Source organism: Podarcis tiliguerta (genome assembly GCF_965153285.1).
Source record: "Podarcis tiliguerta genome assembly, chromosome: 17".
Taxonomy (NCBI): Eukaryota; Metazoa; Chordata; class Lepidosauria; order Squamata; family Lacertidae; genus Podarcis; species Podarcis tiliguerta.
The window spans coordinates 27,493,727-27,513,630 of NC_139550.1; the positions used below are offsets into that span (position 1 = coordinate 27,493,727).

General features: G+C 47.8%; 1 protein-coding gene across 1 annotated transcript; it reads left to right on the forward strand.

Annotated features, from left to right (window-relative positions):
• The first annotated feature begins 8,309 nt into the window (after window positions 1-8,309).
• DMRT2 (doublesex and mab-3 related transcription factor 2) lies at window positions 8,310-19,177 on the forward strand. Its single transcript, XM_083420150.1, has 4 exons — window positions 8,310-8,597; window positions 11,110-11,629; window positions 13,116-13,218; window positions 17,618-19,177. The coding sequence occupies exons 2-4, from the start codon at window positions 11,153-11,155 to the stop codon at window positions 18,664-18,666; spliced, it is 1,629 nt and encodes a 542-aa protein (XP_083276276.1). The 5' UTR covers window positions 8,310-8,597; window positions 11,110-11,152; the 3' UTR covers window positions 18,667-19,177.
• The last annotated feature ends 727 nt before the right edge of the window (window positions 19,178-19,904 follow it).

Below are 19,904 nucleotides of genomic sequence, written 5' to 3' on the forward strand. Positions count from 1 at the left end.
ACGAGAGAGAAGCAAGAGGCAGCCGTCGAAGGGACGCCTTGGGTTCGAGGAACTGGGAAAGGTTTGTTTCAGATTAACTGGCAACATCTCTGCCAAAACAAGCGGCGGGGGGGAGCGTCGGCGTTTGGCAATGTAATCTCCTTCCCACAGCGAGAAGAGAGGACAGCATCAAAGCATTCTTCCTCTGGAAATTGCACCCGGGGTTGCCGTTTAGTTAACCTCGCTAATAAATTTTCCAGGGAAGGGGAAGGCGGCTGGGGGTGGGGCGGGGGGGGGGGAGGCCAGCTGAAGATGGGGACAGCAACAGCAGCAACTCCTGCACCTGCAGCCCTGCCAATCTTGCCACATGTTAAATCAATGTGCAGCAGGTCATCTCCGCACCACTCTTTACAGGCCGGGACAATAACACGCCGGGGTCAACGTTTTTTAAGTGGTGTTTTCCCACCGGGCCTTTTTAAAAGGGATGAGACTCTTTTATCTTTGAGAAGCCCCTCTCCTTCCCAAACACACTATATAACCATTTGCTGCTGCTTTGCTTGGAAACGATGGCCTCCCATGCTCCTCCTTTGAGCCGTCTTAAGCGGGCCTTTGTTTCTCCTGGTGAAGGTCAGAGGTTCAAGAAGAACCCTAGGATTCCATAGGGCCAACGTTATCGACTGGGTTTCAAATTGGGGGAGAGGGAGGCTACAACTTCCAGGCTACCCCGCAGTAGCTCAATGACTTCCGATCTCCACACGAACCAACCTGGACCTCGGGTTCTTCATGCAAGGTCTTTCTCAAATCCATGTGCAGTCATGAAACTCACTGAGTGATTGTGGGTGGAGCCACAGCCTAACCTACCTCACAGTGTTGGTTGTGAGGATAGAGCGGGGAGGAATAGAACCATGGAGGCCACCTAGGAGCAGCTTGGATGAAAGGGGAGATACAAATAAATAAACCAAGGCAGACAATAGGAGTCAGAAAGTGATAAAGGTAAAGGTAAAGGGACCCCTAACCATTAGGTCCAGTCGTGGCCGACTCTGGGGTTGCGACGCTCATCTCACTTTATTGGCCGAGGGAGCCAGCGTACAGCTTCCGGGTCATGTGGCCAGCATGACTAAGCCGCTTCTGGCGAACCAGAGCAGCGCACAGAAATGCCGTTTACCTTCCCACTGGAGCAGTACCTATTGATCTACTTGCACTTTGATGAGCTTTCGAACGGCTAGGTTGGTAGGAGCTGGAACAGAGCAACGGGAGCTCACCCCGTCGCGGGGATTCGAACCGTGACCTTCTGATCAGCAAGTCCTAGCTCTGTGGTTTAACCCACAGCGCCACCCGTGTCCCCAGAAAGTGATAGGTTACACCTTATGAAGATGGAAACAAAACAATAAACTGAATAATGGTCAGATCACCATGTCTAAGCCCTGGGCAGCCCTGGGTGAGGCTGACAACTGTTCTTTCCCAAGTTTTGACCTGAAGACACTCAATGCCCTAATCTGGTGGAAGCTAAATAGGTCTTTGTCCTTTTCCCCCAGGTCTCTCCTTGTCTTGTTTTTCTTTATTTTTTAATGGCTTTCTTCTTTTTTAGACTAAGTAGCTGTCTTATCTTAGTATATTATAAAAAGATACTTCGCAATGGGTATGCACTTTTGTATACCTATGAATAAATATCAATAAATAAGTTTAAAGTAAAATAAAATGGTGCAGGAATGGAAGACTAGTCCAGACCTGAAGGAGCATCTCTGCCCTCCATCGTTCAGCCTGGACACTGAGGTCCAGCGCCGAGGGCCTTCTGGCAGCTCTCTCACTGCAAGGAGTGAAGTTATAGGGAACTGGCCTTCTCAGTAGTGGCAACCTCCATGTGGAACGCCCTCCCACCAGATGTCAAGGAAATAAACAACTATCTGAATTTTAGAAGACATCTGAAGGCAGCCCTGTTTAGGGAAGTCTTTAAGGACTGGTGTTTTTATTATGTTTTTAGATATGCTGTGAGCTGCCCAGAGTGCTTGGAAAAACCCAGCCAGGTGGGTGGGGTATAAATAATAAAATTATTATTATATTATTATATATATGTGGACAATGGAGTCTGAATCTTTTGACTCAACAGCTAGCTACCTCTCTGCAGAGATGCTGAAGCAGAAGCTGCATGTAAGAAGAAGAGTCTGGATTTGATATCCCACTTTATCACTACCAGAAGGAGTCTCAAAGCAGCTAACGTTGTGCTTTCCCTTCCTCCCCCACAACAAACACTCTGTGAGGTGAGTGGGGCTGAAAGACTTCAGAGAAGCGTGACTTGCCTAATGTCACCCAGCAGCTGCATGTGGAGGAGGAGCGGAGACGCGAACCCGGTTCACCAGATTACGAGTCTACCGCTCTTAACCACTACACCACACTGGTGTAGAGCCTTTTATATGAGTTACGCCCATCTCTACCTGGTTGCACCCAGGGGGAAGTGGCTCCCACAGATCTGACAGGAAGTCCGCCCTGCTGGACCCATATTCCGCTGAACACCCATTCTAGCAAACAGGAAACAGACTTGACTGCTCCTTCTAGATACCCCACATTCTGGCCAGGCTAAAACACTTGAGGAGGGTGTCATGCAGGGGGCGGGGGGGGTGAGGTGTGGGGCCTGGGGTCACAAGGACTGGATAGAGCAGGGGTCAGCAACCTTTTTCAGCAGGGAGCCGGTCCACTGTCCCTCAGACCTTGGGGGGGGGGGAGGGGCGGCGGACTATATTTTGAAAAAAAAGAATGAACGAATTCCTATGCCCCACAAATAACCCAGAGATGCATTTTAAATAAAAGGGCACATTCCACTCATGTAAAAACACGCTGATTCCCAGACTGTCCTCGGGCCGGATTTAGAAGGTGAATGGGCCGCATCTGGCCCCCAGGCCTAAGGTTGCCTACCCCTGGGATAGAGATCTGGAAGGGCCTCATCCAGCTCCTGGGCCTGTGCTTTCCCACCCCAATGTTGGGGGTATTGTGAGAAACCTAAACGTGCTTATACCCAGCTGCCAGGTTTGGAGCTCTGAGCTGAGGGCAGCAACAAATTTAATACAACTGTCCCAGGGCAAGGATCACTGGGCATGGGTGTAGTCAAGGGGGTGGGGGAGCGCAGGGAGGGGCCCCCCATCAATGAAAATAAATAGCTAACCGAGGTTCTGCCCCACCTAACAAAATGCCTGCCCCCCAAAAAAATCCTGGCTACAGTGGGGGGGGGGGACCGTACCAGCTCTCCAAGGCTGCCAGATGCAGAAGTGAAGGCAATTGTGGGCTTTCTATCCGACAGCCACACCCTGGACTTGGCTTTACAGTTATTTCCTCCCTCCTGCTCGCCAGGTAAGTTTGTGGGCGGGGCTTGCTGCAGCCGTGGAGTTTAAAGAGCCAGGCGGAAAGAGGCACATTTTGCTAAGCAGATGAGTTCAAGGTGGAATTTGCCGGCCTTCCCCAGGCAGGCGCCTCTTCAGACTCCATCGGTACAGGAAACTGACCGTACAGTTTCATTTATCGCTTGCCTATCAATATTTACATCCAAGTCAATTCATATAAAACGTTAATATCTGTAATCTGTAGGAATCTTCAAGCGCAAGTTTGAGCAACATGGGCGTAGCCAAGATGGTTTTTTTTGGGGGGGGGCGGGGGCAGGCAGGCTTGATGTTGGGGAGGCAGAATCGAGTCATCTGCGACACAGTTGGTCAGTTAGTTAAGTATTTTTATTTATTTACTTGATTTAGGAGGGCAGCTGCCCCCTGGTCCCCCCCCCCCATGCCAATGTTGAGCAACGATTCGCCCACCTCGAGGCTCTTAGACCCGGTTTATATGCCTGTGGCTGAATCAAGTGGTGACGTTTTTCCGGGACTATTTCGCTTCAGGCTGGAGGTGCAGATATAAACCGATGGCTTTTGGCATGCTTTTTCACCGAAAACCCTCAGGTGTTTCACGGGAAAGGAGTTTGGGTACCCATCTGCCCTCCAATCTGGTTTGTATAAGCGGGATCCAGCACTCTGAAATGGAGCAGCCCAGTTTTTACCCCTTGGTTCCGTTCCACGTCTGAACAGGGATTTGCGTGTCAGGCTTGCTAACTGCGTCGGGACTCCGTGGAACCGATAGCGCTGCGCTCACAAGCAGGCCTCATTCAGGATCGCAATGGACCCTTCCCTCTTTCTCCAGACGACTGGCGGGGGGGGGATGAGGGGCAAATCAGGGGTTGGTAGCCGAGTGGCAAAAGTAACCCCTCTTAAATTCGGAGTGGGATTTATTCCCTGCTAGTAGAAATTAGGGGTGCGGAAACGATTTTGAAAGATAGTTTTCAGAGGACGCTGAGTCGTTTTCAGAGCTTCGATTGGGAACGGTTTCCCCTCTTATTCAGGATCAGAAGCATCCCTCCCCTTTCTTTCTCTTTTTGCTCCTAGAGCATTTGACCCTGTGAGTCTAAAACACACGTTCACACACGCGCGCGCGCTCACAGACATTGGCTAACCCGGACGCGCCCCGCTGATTTCCCCAGAAAGTACTACAGTTGCTCTGCCGCGATCTCCGTAAATTCCAGTTTCTGACTGATCGATGGATTTGAAATAACTTGGCTCTTTCTGCAGAATCAGGAGGAAGCAGGGTAGATGTTGTGGAGGTAGCGTGAAAGCGCGTACAGCCTTCCAGGACTTTCTAGAGATGTGTGAGGGATTTTCTACTTCAGTCTCAAGCCCTTCTTCGGCCTGACGAGGACTTCTGTGCAACCCGAAAGCTCGCTGCTTTCAGGTATTTTAAAGACGAATCGGCGGATCGGATCGATAGCGCGAGCGGATCCCGCAGCCTTTCCCGCTCCCCCGCCCCCCGCTCATGCTTTATTGGAAAGAAAACTGTCCAGTCCGAATCCGAGGTTGATCACATCATCCGCGACTGTTGCTGCTTCCTCGGATCCTACCTCCCTCCGGGCGAGGCGTTTATAGTACACAAACGCCCACGGACGGGAATTGTTTTCACTCTAGATAACAAGTATTTAAAGTCAATCGCAGTCGAGGATCGCTCACCTTTTTATTGTGTTTGTTTTGTATTTATGGAACAACGCTGGGAGTCCCCCTCCCCCCAGTCCCTGCTCACTTCTGTCTTGCAAACTCGTTTTGGGTTATACAGAACCCTCCAACCTTGTTTCTTCTTGTTCCTTAAATCGTTTACGAAACCAGTGGGGGCGGGAGGCGGTTTGGGAAAAGGATAGAGAAATAAGAAAGAACTTTGGGGGGAAGAGGACGACGCCCCTCTCCCCGCCTCAGCCTCGACCTTTCTTGCGCTGAAACAGCGAAATCCAAAGGGGCGGCATCCTGACCATGGGCGCATCCTGACAGCCTGGCTCAAAGGCGCGCAGTTTCTCCAGGCAAAGTCTGAGGGTATTTACTAGGGAGGAGGGAGACCCACGAGGAACCAAGCGCGCTTCCTTCCAAGCGTGGAAAAAACCACATGTTCTGAAAGCTGGATGCGCGGATGCCCTTTCTAGCAGACAGGATCGGGGGCAACGCATCCTCCTTCTGCAAGAGGGGGTAGGGTGGCTGTGACGTCGTTTCCCCCAGCCGACGTCATACCTGCAGATAGGTGAGAACGGCCGCTGTGCGCTCTGCCTCCCACAGGAAGACTTTCCCCGTAATAATTCACCCGTATCAATCTGAATGTGGCCCCCTCCGTTCCTCTAGTGAAATTTCTACCTGGTCCTTCTTTCTCATGTTGCGCTCGTCATTGCTTTCCATGACATTTTGCAATTGCTATCAGAACTTTTATTTTTTCTGAGATGGCCACTAGGCAAAGAGATGATCCCAAGGGGAATCATTTCTTTTAGCCAGTAAATCCAGGGACTTCTTGTGGCAGCCTCCTTGCTTCCCTGGCTGAAGTTTTATGCGCAGGAGACACACTTGCGAATATCTCTCTAGGATCGGGCGCGCTTTCAGCAGCCACTGTCTGGTTTCAACCCTATGCATCTTTACTGGTGGAATAATCTCCGTGGGATTTGCCTCCGAATAGCCATGCTTTGGGTTGGGCTGCAGGTAACTCTTTTCACACGTGATGCTGAAACCCGCTCCGCTAACCCAGAAATATTGCTTCAGGTTAAGAACTCTGCTTCAGGATGAGAACAGAAATTGTGCTCCGGCGGCACAGCAGCAGCAGGAGGCCCCATTAGCTAAAGTGGTGCTTCAGGTTAAGAACAGTTTCAGGTTAAGTACGGACCTCCGGAACGAATTAAGTACTTAACCCGAGGTACCACTGTAATAAAATATCGGTAGCTCTTTCCATTGCAATCACTTAGAGAGAGAAAAATCACTTCCATTTCATTTCCACCAGAAAAACAGCAGCAACTGGAGAATACCCATGTCTTTCAGGGAACAGGAGTGTTTGCTATGCTTTTATTTATTTTTTTACACTCATTTCTTGCCTTGAGAACTGTCCTTAGTTGAGAACTATCGTTAGTCTTAATTTGGAGCAGTTCTGTGAACACAAACAAACACACAGCTAATACTGATTTATTAAACAAACCATTGTCTCGGCCAAAGGATGCAGGCAATGAACATCTGGGGTGATGGACTGCCCGCTTTCCGGAAGGTTTTTAAAGACCGACTTTCACTGGTCATACCTAGAACAGATTGTGACAAAGAATATATGCGCGTTTTATAAGGGTTTAAACACACCTTGCCTTTCTGTTGTTACTGTTAACAGAAAGGGGGGGGGAGTATATGTAAAACTCTACAGGCATATAAATATTCACACACGGGGACAACCTGTGCTATTAAAATGCTAACCCGAGAGCATTTGTTCCCTAAACTAGAAAGTTTAGTCAAGCGACGAAGATTAGGCAGTTTTCGTGGCGTTTGTTTGTATGTATATATGACCCTGCAAAAGATATAGATATATAAATAGTATAAACATAAGTTATGTGTTTTGTGTATAAAGCTGTCTCTGAACATAGGTCATGATTTTGCTGATAGAAAACATTATTCTATTTTGTTATAAAACCGTTGTATATATAATTTGTACCGACAACTAGTGGCGATGTTGATTTAATCTGAATACTCCATTTGACGCAAACTCTTTCTTTGTTTTCATAATTTCAGAATAAACAAGGCCTTTTTCTTTCAAGTGTTTCTTCCACTTGTGGGAAATAAATTACGTTCGAAAAGAAAAATTAACGCACCAGGGAGAGTTACAGTCTTCGTTTTCTAAAGGAAAATAAAAACCAAAACCAAACTAAGAAGAAAATGGAGACAGAATAAACATTTCACTTTTATTTTCACCGTAGGAAATCTTGGGTTGGAGCCAGACTAATAGCGCCATCATATGCACACTTACCTGGGAGTAAGTCCAGTTTAATACAACAAGATTTCCTTCTGAGCAAGCTTGCATGGGGTCTTAGGAGCCAACTGCTAGGGACCGAGGTCTCTTCAGCCCCCCCCTAAGATATTTGAGGGGGCCGAGCCCCCCCCCCAGTTGATGGGCATTGTCATTCAAATAGTGTGCGCGCCTCTTGTCTTGTGATCGATTATGCGGGGCATGGCTTGCCCCACCCCAATATTTCATTCAGGTTGGCACCTCTGCACAGAATTTCACTGTCCCTTAACTGCTCTTAGTTCCCACTGAGACCAATGGAACTTGGATCGGGACGAACTTGTTCGCCGGTTTTAACTGGCAAGCAATCCCGATCAAACCCACTGTTGCCGTTGATTATTATTATTTTTTTTGAAGCGAAAATTAAATATGAACGCTGGGAATATAATATTATTTGTTCAGGTGCCTGGATTTTTTAAAAATATATATAAATTAATCGTTAGCATCTGAGAAGGAAAAAAATCCTCATTTCGGATTCCTGAGATTTCTTTTTATTCTTGCGACCTCAGAGCTGCAGTAAGGGATTCTCCCTGCGGCTTTTATAGTTCTGGAAGATATTCGTGCCTGTCCTCCTCGCTCCTTTTTGGCCTCTGAAAAGAACGCTCACCTCCTCAATCCTGCATCTCAAGCTTCTCCTTAGCATGCGTGTGTGATATGATATATATGATATAATATGATATGATATGATATATGATATTTCAGACCTTGGTCGCAAACAGAGTCTTTCACGCACAACTCCTTGGCTGCTGGTGGTAAATAAAAGGTGACCCTGCAATGAGGAGAAAAGAAAACTGCTGCGGGCGAGCTGGAAAAAAACAGCAGGAGGGGCGGGCAGCTGAGGAGGAGGAGCTATTTGAAGTCCCGGATAGCCAATCAGGGAGCGCACGGCCTGACAACCCACCAATGGGGTGTCCGGGCGTCCTGGGCCCTGGGACGGATAATACCAGGCAGCGGGAGAGACGCGCGCACAGCCAACGCAGAGGGCCGCGGAGCAGCTGCGCGCATCGCGGCTCGTGGCCAGGAGAGCCTGGCAGACCCGTCCCCGGGCCTCATCCTCCCTCTTCCTCCGCAGGGAGATCGGGCGCCCCTTCTCAGCCGGTTCTTGAGATCGCAGCTGCGGAGACTTGTCTGGCGCGCAGGCTGCCCGGAGGGATGAAGCTGGCGGCGCTTTGACGAGACTTTCCTCTCCGCGCGCGCCCAAGACAGCTCAGCATCGGCGGAACTGGGTGCCGTGGCCGGGACGCGTCGCTTGGGTGAGTGGCAAGGGGGAGCCGCGCGGTTGGGTGCGCCCTTGCTCGCTGGCGCACAGGGAGCCAGACAGCCAGAGTTTCCCCAGACGAGTGGCTACTCGCTACCGTGGCTGGTTCTTAACATTTTGATGGTAATAACGCTCAGCAAGTAGCCTTTTCTCCTCTCTATCTCACTCTGCCTCTTCCTGGAGCACCTGTGGAAATTTGCTCTTCTGGAACCGCTTGTCGTGGCGTGTATTGGGGAGGTGGCAAAAGGAATAAAAGAGCGCGCGCGTCCTCCTTAATCGGGAATAAGTTTTCCTTGCTAGACGCAGCGACAGCCCACCCCCTAATTTGATTTTTGGAAATAAGGCCTGGTGAGTTGACTCGGATTTAACAAAATTCCAGGTCTCTCCCCCCCCCACCCCCGGTTTTGGGATCTGCATGCATGCAAAGCTCCAGCCCAAAACACACCGGGAAGTGTCACTTTTGTATAAACGAGTTTCGAGCCTGTCAAAGGCCACAGGCGGTGAGGATATGTTGTAGCATCCTGAGACGGCCATTTTCCACCTGCGCGGCGCTGAGTGGAAGAAGCCGCTGTCCTTTCATGCTGGAAAATAGAAGGGTGTAGGCGATTGTGGTGTTTTTTTTTTTGGGGGGGGGGCATGTATCCTGCCTTAATTTGGAAAAAAATGTCTCCCCAAACGTGCAAAGTTCTCTGTGTTTGGACAGCAAGACCAAAACACACGACAAATTCCTGGTCAACGCAGTTCTGTACCGTGAAATATACTCTTAACAATGAACACAGTTTTATGCTAGTGTACGCTGGGCAAAGTAAACGTTTCAGTGATTTGTAGATCGGTGCGTTCCTTTTCCAGCTAGCATTCCTTCTCGCCATACCATACTCTGCGACAGTATGAGTTTACCGGCTAACTTCCATTGTCTCTGGAGACAGACGGATGCCAACAAATAGTTACCGAATAAAATGGGATTGGGACTAGAGGGGAAAGATATCCACCAATCTACAAATCACCGATTTGCATTCATTTATTTTAATTGCATTTATATCCAGCTAACGTGGCGCACTAGGAAATCCAGTAAATCAACGGGACTTTCAGAATTGGGCTTAGCGTGGCAGCCGGAGTCCCCAGCAGTCTCCAAGCTCAAATCAGCACACCAGTGTGCGCCTTTCGGGGGAACTGCAAGTGGGACGGCTGCTACTTTCCCAGAGTTTCATCCTTGAAAAGGCAGCGGAAGATGGTTTTTATTCCGAGTAGACTGGCCTCTAACAAGGGAAACAATACATTAAATTAAATTCTTTTCAGTGCTTTAAAAAGCGTGGCAGGATCATCATCTTTACTTGAACAGGAGTGATATATAATATACACAAAGCTTCCAAAAGCGTCCTATTTTGCAGGGACTTTCGACAAAGCACTGTGGTTAAGAGAAACGGTGCGCACCAAGTAAAATCACACAATCGAGTCCTGCTTTTAATCCGAGGAGGCGCGTGCAGTGGCGAAAAAAGGCTGCTCGCATGTAGTTTAATACCCAGCAGCCTTCACATGCTCAGAGGCCACGCGCCCACACGCTGGCTCAAACTGCTTTGGGACACGTGCCTACGAAGGGCTCTTGCGCCTTGAGCAGAGACCGGGCAGGAAAGAATCCCTGGAGAAAGAAACCGATCCCTGGAGAAGCGAACACATCGCCTGTGTTCATGGGCGTAGCCAGGATTTTTGTCAGGGGGGGGCAGGCCTTTTGTTGGGGGGGGGAAGAGCTTGTTACCCTTTCTGTTGTGTGCGCGCGCTAAGCTTATGTAAGGCCTTTGGACAAAAGTGTCCTCTGTCACAGGTGAGCGACAGCCCGTCAGTTTCTCTTTCGAAGCGCTGCCTCGACCAGGTGGGCTTGTGGCCAGAGGGAGAGCCCGCTCCGGCCTTTGGGGACAGAGCAAGTGGGGAGCCATCAAGGAGATTTCTGGTGGGCTTCGCGGCGCGGCGCCCAAGCGCGCCGTTTCTTCCTCTTGCCCCAAAGGCGCGCAAGGAGCAGGCGTCACCTCGGTCTCTCTCCCGACACCTGAGATCCCCGTGGTGATGCGATCCCCCCTCTCCCGCTGGGGCAGGAGGAGCGAATCCCCTTTACGTGCTGGCGGGGGTGCCCGCCGTGGGACCCCCAGAACCACGCACGTCGGTCCAGAAATCCCGCTCGGCCTCTGAGCCGGAATTTTGCGTGGTGGGAAAATAACTTTTCCAGTGTGGAAATGTGTTGAGCGCTGGGCGATGGCGAGACCGAGTGGAGCGAGAGCTGGATCGCGCATTTGGGCGCCTGAGCGCAGGTTAGGAGGCCAGAAAAACACTCTCGGGTCTTTTCCCCGAACCGCACACTTATTCGAAAGTAAACCCCTCCGAACTTCGGCGAGACTTGACAGTCAGTCAGTGTCTCTTAGGCTAGCGGGCGACGGAGGGCCGCGCGCGCAAATGCGATTCTGCTTCTTGCGCGCCTAATCCAAAGATCGATCGATCTGTCTATCTCTGCCTTGCAGTGAGCGAGCTGGAGGAGCAGGCGGGAGCCGCGAGGCGCGAGCCATGGCTGAGGGGACGCCAGTTCCCCGCGGCGGAGACGTCTGGGAAATCGACGTGGAGAGCCTGGAAGATGCGGACGGGATGGAGCCGCCGCCGCCGCCTGGCCCTCGACTGGAGGCTGTCGAAGACGACGACGCTGACGAAGAGGAGGAGGAAGAGGAGGATGGCGACGAAGAAGACGACGACGACCGCGAGGAAGACGAAGGAGCGGGCGGGCGCGTTCTTCTGCCTCCGCCGCCTCCGCCGCCCCGCTCGCAGCCGCCCGTCGAGGCGGCGGTTTCCGGGGAGCCGCCTGCGCGCAAGCTGAGCCGGACGCCCAAGTGCGCGCGCTGCCGCAACCACGGCGTGGTGTCGTGCCTCAAGGGCCACAAGCGCTTCTGCCGCTGGCGGGACTGCCAGTGCGCCAACTGCTTGCTGGTGGTGGAGAGGCAGCGCGTCATGGCCGCGCAAGTGGCGCTGCGCCGGCAGCAGGCCACCGAGGTGAGCGCCCGGACCCAGCGGAGAGTTCTTCCCCCAGCCCTATGTCCCGCTGCTTTTCTGCTTTGCAAAGTGGGGGGGGGGGGGGAGCTCCGCAAATACCCCCTTCTCCCTCCCGTTTCTTTCCCTACAAAGGCAACCAGGTGGAATGAAGGGGATGCCTCGCTTGCAGGACGATGCAAACTGCTAGCCGCTATTGCGAGCTGCCATCTAAACGGCCTTTGCTCAGAAATAATTCCATTTCCTGCCGTGGATCTTTGCCCTACTCGAAAGCACGGAAATGTCGCTTCCAAGCCAACCGGTCCATAGGACGGGTGGGGGTTGTGTGTTTGGCATTTAATTGGTGACTCACTCTGGCCTTAAGGTGGCAGGACCGGGGTCTACTTAATGCGCATCTGGGTCCCACATTGACCAGGTCTGTCCGGCCTGGCTGATGCGACTTCACTCCGGGCACGAGGACTTGAGACGAGCTCTCCCTGCTGCTATGCCTCTCTGCCTTGCCTATGAGGATTTTCCAGCCTTCAGAGATGATTCAATTAAAGGCGCGATAGGCACAATTCCTTTGCCAAGCCAATCCAGACCGTAGAATCTGGGTTTGTTGCCAAACGAATCCAGACTGTAAAATCCATTTTACAGTCAACATTTTCCCGGTTAACATTGTTTTTAGCTTGCTCCTCAGGAACTTGAGCACTTTTCTTAAAACACCCTCCTATACGCAGAATATCTCAATCAAATGTGGAGTCACTTTTATTTTCGATCTAGCAACGTTAATCTCTGTCAGATCTTTGTCAGTCAGTGTTTAACAAAATGAAGTCTGCCATTAGATTTTTTTGGGGGAAGTGATGAATCATGCACAATTAGCCCCCCCCCCCCAAATTTAAATTTTCAAGAATGCAGTATTCATTTTCCCTTGCCCCTCTGGTCTTTTCTGGAACACCCTGAATTTGAACACATTCAACATTTCCCAGGCAAATTCAGCTGTCTTTAATGTTATTTCATTTGCAGAGCTAAACACACTTAATTTTTTCCTGCCAGCAGCTGATGTTTAAGGTTGCAATCCCATGTATATTTATTGAGCATATTTATTGCACTTGTACACTTCTGAGTATGCAGGGAAAGGAGAATATGCTGTATGCATGACCCTGGCTAGATAATTGTCCTTGCTATTCTTCAGAAGCTGAGTGCTAAGCTATGCTTAGAGTCATAGCTTGACACCTGGGCCCTAAACCCTTTGACTTGAAAGTCCCTTCTTTCTAAATAATGTGTTTAGAGCATGCGTAAGTGTTGAAGAATACTCATACAAATCAGGGCCAATTATTCTCACGACTATTATTATTAATGAACCCTAATTTATGAATTTGGAAAAGTTGTTTTCTTATTCTTTCATATCCCAATTTTAAAAAGAGTACAACAGGGATTCATCAGGGGGTAAGAAATAATCTGCGGAGCTGGTGATTTTAAAACTTCATTCCCTCCCTTTTTTTACTAGGATAAGAAGGGGCTTACAGGGAAACAGGCCAGCTTTGAGCGCAAGGCAGTCTATCAGAGGCAAGTACGGACACCCAGTCTGCTGGCAAAAAGCATCTTAGAAGGTAACACACTTCAGCACTTTGAACTTTTCAGTTTTTAAATATCTTGGTTATTGTTACTGAAATATTCATCTTTAGCATTTCCCTTTATTAATTTGAATATAGAAGATTTCAGTAAGTTACCCAATTGTAACAAGAAACCCAATTGTAACAGCTAACTCAACACAGAGTCAGATTCACTTAGGTCCATTGATTTTAGTGTGCTTAAGCAGAAGAGATTCAGTGTGGGATCATGGCTATGCATGTAAAAAAAAAACCCAAAACACCCAATAGATGCTGCTTGTATGGCAATTTGTTGATGACTGCATCATGAGCACAGAAGGAACTGGAATCAGCCAAGGACAATATTCATAAATGCATTCTATTCTGCTGGAAAGAATCATGCAGGTCACTTAGCAGTTGGTTGAGGAGCTAAACAAATGCTAACACTAACATGGAAATGCAGAAAATACTGAGGAAAAACAAAAGGAAACAAATATTTGGCACAAACAACTTCTAATTAACAGCAATGATGGCTCAGTAAACTAATCCCTGACCTCCGCCAAGCCATCCCTGTCAAGTATGTCCTGCATTTTAATTCTACCACCTTCTGCTTGGATTTTGGTCTGTTGATTGTCTGATTAGGGAAAGTATTTTGAGAATTTGAATGTAAGAGATCCTTTGTTTTTGAAAAACCAAGAATTTATTATCTGGGGAAACGGTATCTTTAACAAATGTTCCAAATTTTAAAATGGAAACAAAAGCTAAGCTAGTATAGTATGAAAATTAATACACTATGACAATATTGGAAGTTTTGTTTTTCCTTTAATAGAAAAATGGTTAGCTATATTTAATGATTTCAAAACAAGCTCAGCTATTGGGAAACGAGCCCATTAGTACATTTATTTTTTTAAAAAAAGTGATGCACATTTTACTAATCTGTGGATTTAGACTTGTAAGGGAGACATTGGTGATGCAAACCAATTCCTGTCCAAGTCAGTGACAAAAAAAACTGCTTTTGATTTTGCTGCATCTCCATTGCAACTTTACAACGTACAGTAACATTCCGGTGCAAGTTCTGCTGGACTTCATAGGACTTACCTGTGGATATAGAAACAAAGGACCGGGCTATGTATGTACAGTGGTACCTCGGGTTAAGTACTTAATTCGTTCTGGAGGTCCGTACTTAACCTGAAACTGTTCTTAACCTGAAGCACCACTTTAGCTAATGGGGCCTCCTGCTGCCGCCGCTGGAGCACGATTTCTGTTCTCACCCTGAAGCAAAGTTCTTAACCTGAAGCACTATTTCTGGGTTAGTGGAGTCTGTAACCTGAAGCGTATGTAACCCGAGGTACCACTGTATGTATGTATGTATGTATGTATGTATGTATGTATGTAGTTGCCTTAAGTCAAGGATGGAGAACCGTTTGCTCTCCATAAGTTGTGGGACTACAGCTGCTGCCATCCCTGACCACTGAGCATGCTGGCTGGGGGTGACGGGAGCCTGGCAGCAACTGCAGGGCCACAGCTTCCATGTCCTGGCCGAAATACTTGGGAATAAATGCCACTGAACCCGAACTCCATTTTGGAATGAATAGGATAGAATGGGGCTGCCCATCTCCTGTTCAACACAGTGAATATTTTGTGAGCAGTCAATAATTTTTGGATGCACCGTAAAATATATATCTGGCCCTCCCAGATAGTGGCTTAATACCATAAACAGCTCATTCAGATATTGCAAACAGGTAACTAGCGACAGGGGTTAAAAAAATAATAATAATAATACTGGATTTTTTCCCAGAATGGGTAAAACTGGATTTAAATGGAGAAAAACAGGCTGTCACTCTGATGGTGTCACAATGGTGTTGTGTGGACAATGAAGAAAATGTCCATGCATGAGGAGCACCCATCCCGCAACAAACTGCCATATGGAACCACCCCGAGGGCAAAATAAATACGATCGCTTCCTGCTCCCAGACCAGTTTAATATAAATTGTTAAGATGCTGCTGAATCTTTAAAAGCCGGCAGCAAATGCATCTAGCTTTGATAGTTTTTAAATGCAGCTCCGAGGTTATGTGCCATTAGAAAAAAGAACAATGCAAATTCTTAACTGAAGGGGCTCTGGTTTTTTTTTGCAGGCCAATGCCAATTACTGAAAATGGCTTGGATATCTTTTCTTGTACAGTGGTACCTCGGGTTAAGTACTTAATTCGTTCCGGAGGTCCTTGCTTAACCTGAAACTTAACCTGAAGCACCACTTTAGCTAATGGGGCCTCTTGCTGCTGCCGCGCTGCCGGAGCCCGATTTCTGTTCTTATCCTGAAGCAAAGTTCTTAACCTGAAGCACTATTTCTGGGTTAGCGGAGTCTTTAACCTGAAGCATATGTAACCTGAGGTACCACTGTATTGGAATCTCGAGTTTTTTGAATAACGTCTGCAATTACTGTATTTTTTGCTCTATAGGACGCACCCAACAATAGGATGCACCTTGCTTTAGAGGGGGAGAACAAGAAAAAAATTCTCCCCCTCTCTGTGCAGTGCCCCTTCAGCGAAGTGGCAGGAGAAACGGAGCCCCTTCCATTTCTCCTCCCGTTTAGCTGAAGGGGCGCTGCGCCTTAGCTGAAGGGGCACCTACCCTTCAGCGAAAGGAACCCAAAGCCTCCGGAGGCTTCAGGTGGCTATCCTTGAAGCCTGGAGAGTGAGAGGGCCAGTGGCGTAGCATGGGTTATCAGCACCCGGGGCAAGGCAAGTAATTTGCGCCCCCTAACCCGTGGATTTGCGCCCCCTAACCCTAACCCCCAGATGTTGCGCCCGGTGCAGCCGGCCCCCCCTGCACCCCCCACGCTACGCCACTGGAGAGGGCTTGGTGCGCACTGACCCTTCTTGCTCTCCAGGCTTCAGTGAAGGCAACCTGAAGCCTCCGGAGCATGGAGGGAGCGCTCCCACGGCGCTTTGGAGGCTTCGCGTTCCTATCACTGAAGCCAAGGTGCCTGCATTCACTCCATAAGACGCACACACATTTCCCCTTAATTTTTGGAGGGGAAAATGTGCGTCTTATAGAGCGAAAAATACGGTAATAACCAAGCCACTTAGAGAAGGGAGATCATGAAGACAGTTGGTGAACTTCAGCAGGGTGTGTGGGTGAGCAGAATGGACTTCTGCTCATGGAGTTGGACTTTATCTTCCTCCCCTCCCCTCTGTAGCCTCCTAACTCCCCCAATCTGCTCCAGAGATTGGAGGACTTTGTGGAGCTGATCTGGGGGATTCTGGAAGAGAGCAGAGGAAGTCCTGCTGTATGAGTGGAAGAATATTAATCTAACGTTGGATGTTTGGGAAAGTAAAGGTTATTAGACTTAGTTTGCGCTTCCAGATTAGAATACAATCCTAGGTCTGTATAGATTCTTTTTATCTGCCTCCAATGTTTATCTTTTTGGCTCAGTATTCACTCACTCTCTAACATACTGTCTCCCCAAGAGAAAAATCTTTCTTGCATCCCTTTCCCTTATTTGTCTTAACTTTCTTTCTCTTCTCTCCTAGTATTCCTTGGACTTTTTTCTACCATCTGTGTGCACATAGTGATTCACCTTTAGAAAATAGAAATGCACCAGCTATTAGGTATAGATATCTTTGGGGATGATATTATAAGTCCCTCAACAAAGAAACAGAAACAATATAATAACATGGGAATGTGAAGAACCTCTCTTAATGTGTGTGTGTGTGTGTGTGAGAGAGAGAGAGAGAGAGAAAGAGAGAGAGAGAAAGAGAGAAAGAAAGAAAGAGAGAGAGAGGTTAGCAGCGTGGCTTTGGGCATGGTGAAAATCGGTGTGGGTGATGACAAAACCATGTGCTTGCTTGCACTTTCCATTTCTGCACCTCCTATATAATGTCAGAAGAACAATGTGCATCTCTTGCTCCCTAGTGAGATGCATCAACTTCTGGCCTGAAGACGGCTCATGCATGTTGCACATTCAAAGGACATGTCACCCCTCAAAGAATTCTGGGCACTGTAGATTGTTAAGAGTTGCTTGGAGTTGTAACTCTCCATTATTTGATGGAATGAATGTCCTTTGAGTAAGCTTGAAAGGTATATCGTGCATCTGCAGCTTATTGTGGAGGAAGGTTAACAAGTTTTGCTTTGGATGATACTCGGGAAGCGTGTCAAGAAGAGCTCACATCGACTCATAATTATGAAGCCACCAATTGATAAGGATAGCAGTAAATTGTCACAAATGTTTCAAAGTGCTGTACACACCACAACAAAACCTTAGTGAGAACTGAGGGCACCAATGACCAAGCAACAAATACTTGGCTCCTTCAATTTGGTAACTCTTTTAACATCCTACTCGACCCTTTGATAAAAAGAACACTTTTTTTGGGATAAATAGCTGACTCCATCTTTGTTTCTGTTTTCCTTTCTCTGCAGGTTACCGTCCTATTCCAGCAGATCCCTACCTTGGAGGGAATTCATCCTTGCCACCTCCTGTGAGTGACAGGATGAGGAAAAGGCGGGCTTTTGCTGATAAAGAATTAGAGAATATCATGCTGGAGAGGGAGTTCAAAGAAAGAGAAATGATGGAAGCGACCCAAGCGGCGGCCTTTTTCCTGCCTAACCGCATGGTGCATGGGACTGAATACAACACTTACAAAACTGCCTTTAGCCCTAACCATGTCGAAGCTCCCAATAAGGAGTTTTGCGGCTTCCTCCCCACTTGTTTGGATCTAACAATGCAATATTCAGGTTCAGGGAACATGGAACTGATTTCGTCCAATGTCAGTGTCGCCACTACGTACCGGCAGTATCCTTTGCCCTCCAGGTTCCTGGTGTGGCCAAAGTGCAGCCCCCTGAACGACGCTCTCCTCTACCAACAGTGCCTGCTCAACGCTACCGCTGTCCAGTCCCTCAAGCCTGGGACGATTTGGGACCCCAAGGCTTCGCAAGGTCAGGACTGTCCGAGCTCGGAGCATGATTTGATGTCGTCCAAGAGCGATCCCTCCTTCCTGCTTCCTCATGTTAGAGAAATCCAGCCGCCTCAAAATGAACTCCAGAATCTCCCTCAGGTGACTTGTGACAGGTCGGCCTTCTCGCCTCCTAAGAGGACTTTTTCTCAGATCTCTGACAAGGACACTGTGGTCCCGCAGGAACACTCGCTCTGTAAGATCAGCAAAGAAAGCAGCAAGCAGCACCCGTCGCCCCCCGGCAAATATAGTCCTTTCCATTCGCTCTTCCAGCAGACACTCCACAGCAAATCGGGGCCGGAGTTAAAAGCAACATTGGACGAGGCCTCCAAGAAATACAGAGAGTCCACCATCAAAGAAAACCAAAAATACAAGCTTGCCATTGACAAATATGCAAAAGACTTTTTGGGGACGAAACAAGCCATGACCAAATTGTCAACCCATGAACCCCTGTCGTTTTCGGTCGAATCGATTCTTAAACGGCCATCTTCGATGGTCACCAATGTGTCTCAATAGAGAGAGAGAGACTACTGTGATAGCCAACCGACTGAAGGTAGTGTATTTGCACTTAAGGTTACAATCTGAATCATATGTACAAGGAAGTCCCTTTTAAAATGAGTGGAACTTATTCCTGTATAAACATGTTTGGGATTTGGTTGCAAGATACTTGATAGCCAAGTCCAGGAACAAATTTGGAAGACGTTCCACTGATTTTTGTTAGCCTTTATTGCCAAGTAAAGGAGCTCAGGATTATAACTTTTGTTCTATGGATCTCAGCTGACTTCAGTACGGTTAATATATTCTAAGTGCAGGTGCCCTTTCTTAAACCATTTTTGGGTTGGCTGCTCCCACAGTTTTTAATGTGAAGATTACTGCCATGCCCGTTTGCAATGTTGAGCCGTTGCTGTATCTCACCAAAATTTTGTATGAAAAAGAATTTTAGATGTAAAAGTTGATTTTAAAGTGTACATAAATATGCATGTTTTTCATATGGAAATAAATATATTTAATTGTTTTGCAGCGAAAACTGTGTGTGTTGTGTGTTTCCTAGTTCCCTCCCCCCCCCAAATCACAAGTATTTATTGGCCATTGTTTCCCTGTGGGGAACAGCAAAGACTTGGGCTACAATCCAAAGGCATGAAAACAGGAGTTGGGATTTTTACATTTTCAAAAATGGGAACCAGCTATTTCTGCTTCATTCCAGAATCCTAGGTGTAACCTGATATTTGCAATCCCCTAAAAGAGAATCAGGGCTTGTTTACACCAGAGTTTACTGTGTGTTTCTAGTTTTTTTGCATCCCCATTTAATCTGCATAGTCCACATGATCTTTCCCTCAACACTAATTCCAGTGCTTCCGCCCTGTAAATATGGGTTTACTCAACACAAGGGTAATGAATATTATTATTATTATTATTATTATTATTATTATTATTATTATTAAATTTTATTATTAATACCCCTCCCGTATGGCTGGCTTTCCTCAGCAGTAATGCAATAAATTGGGGAAAACATGCCATCGTTTGTCCCTATGTATGTCAAGACATTTCACACTCCATTCCTCCAACTCTGCCCATGCAAGATCAGTAGTTAGACAATGTATTTAATAATAATAATAATAATAATAATAAATAATAAATTTATTATTTATACCCCACCCATCTGGCTGGGCTTCCCCAGCCACTCTGGCGGCTTCCAAAAAAATATTAAAATACTGTAATACATCAAACATTAAAAGCTTCCCTAAACAGGGCTG

Excerpts from the sequence above, each read along its gene's own strand:
- DMRT2 (XM_083420150.1), top strand. The coding sequence starts at position 11,153 with ATGGCTGAGGGGACGCCAGTTCCCCGCGGCGGAGACGTCTGGGAAATC. Across the intron at positions 11,630-13,115 it reads GCCGGCAGCAGGCCACCGAG|GATAAGAAGGGGCTTACAGG; the intron begins GTGAGCGCCCGG and ends TTTTTTTACTAG. Across the intron at positions 13,219-17,617 it reads GGCAAAAAGCATCTTAGAAG|GTTACCGTCCTATTCCAGCA; the intron begins GTAACACACTTC and ends CTTTCTCTGCAG.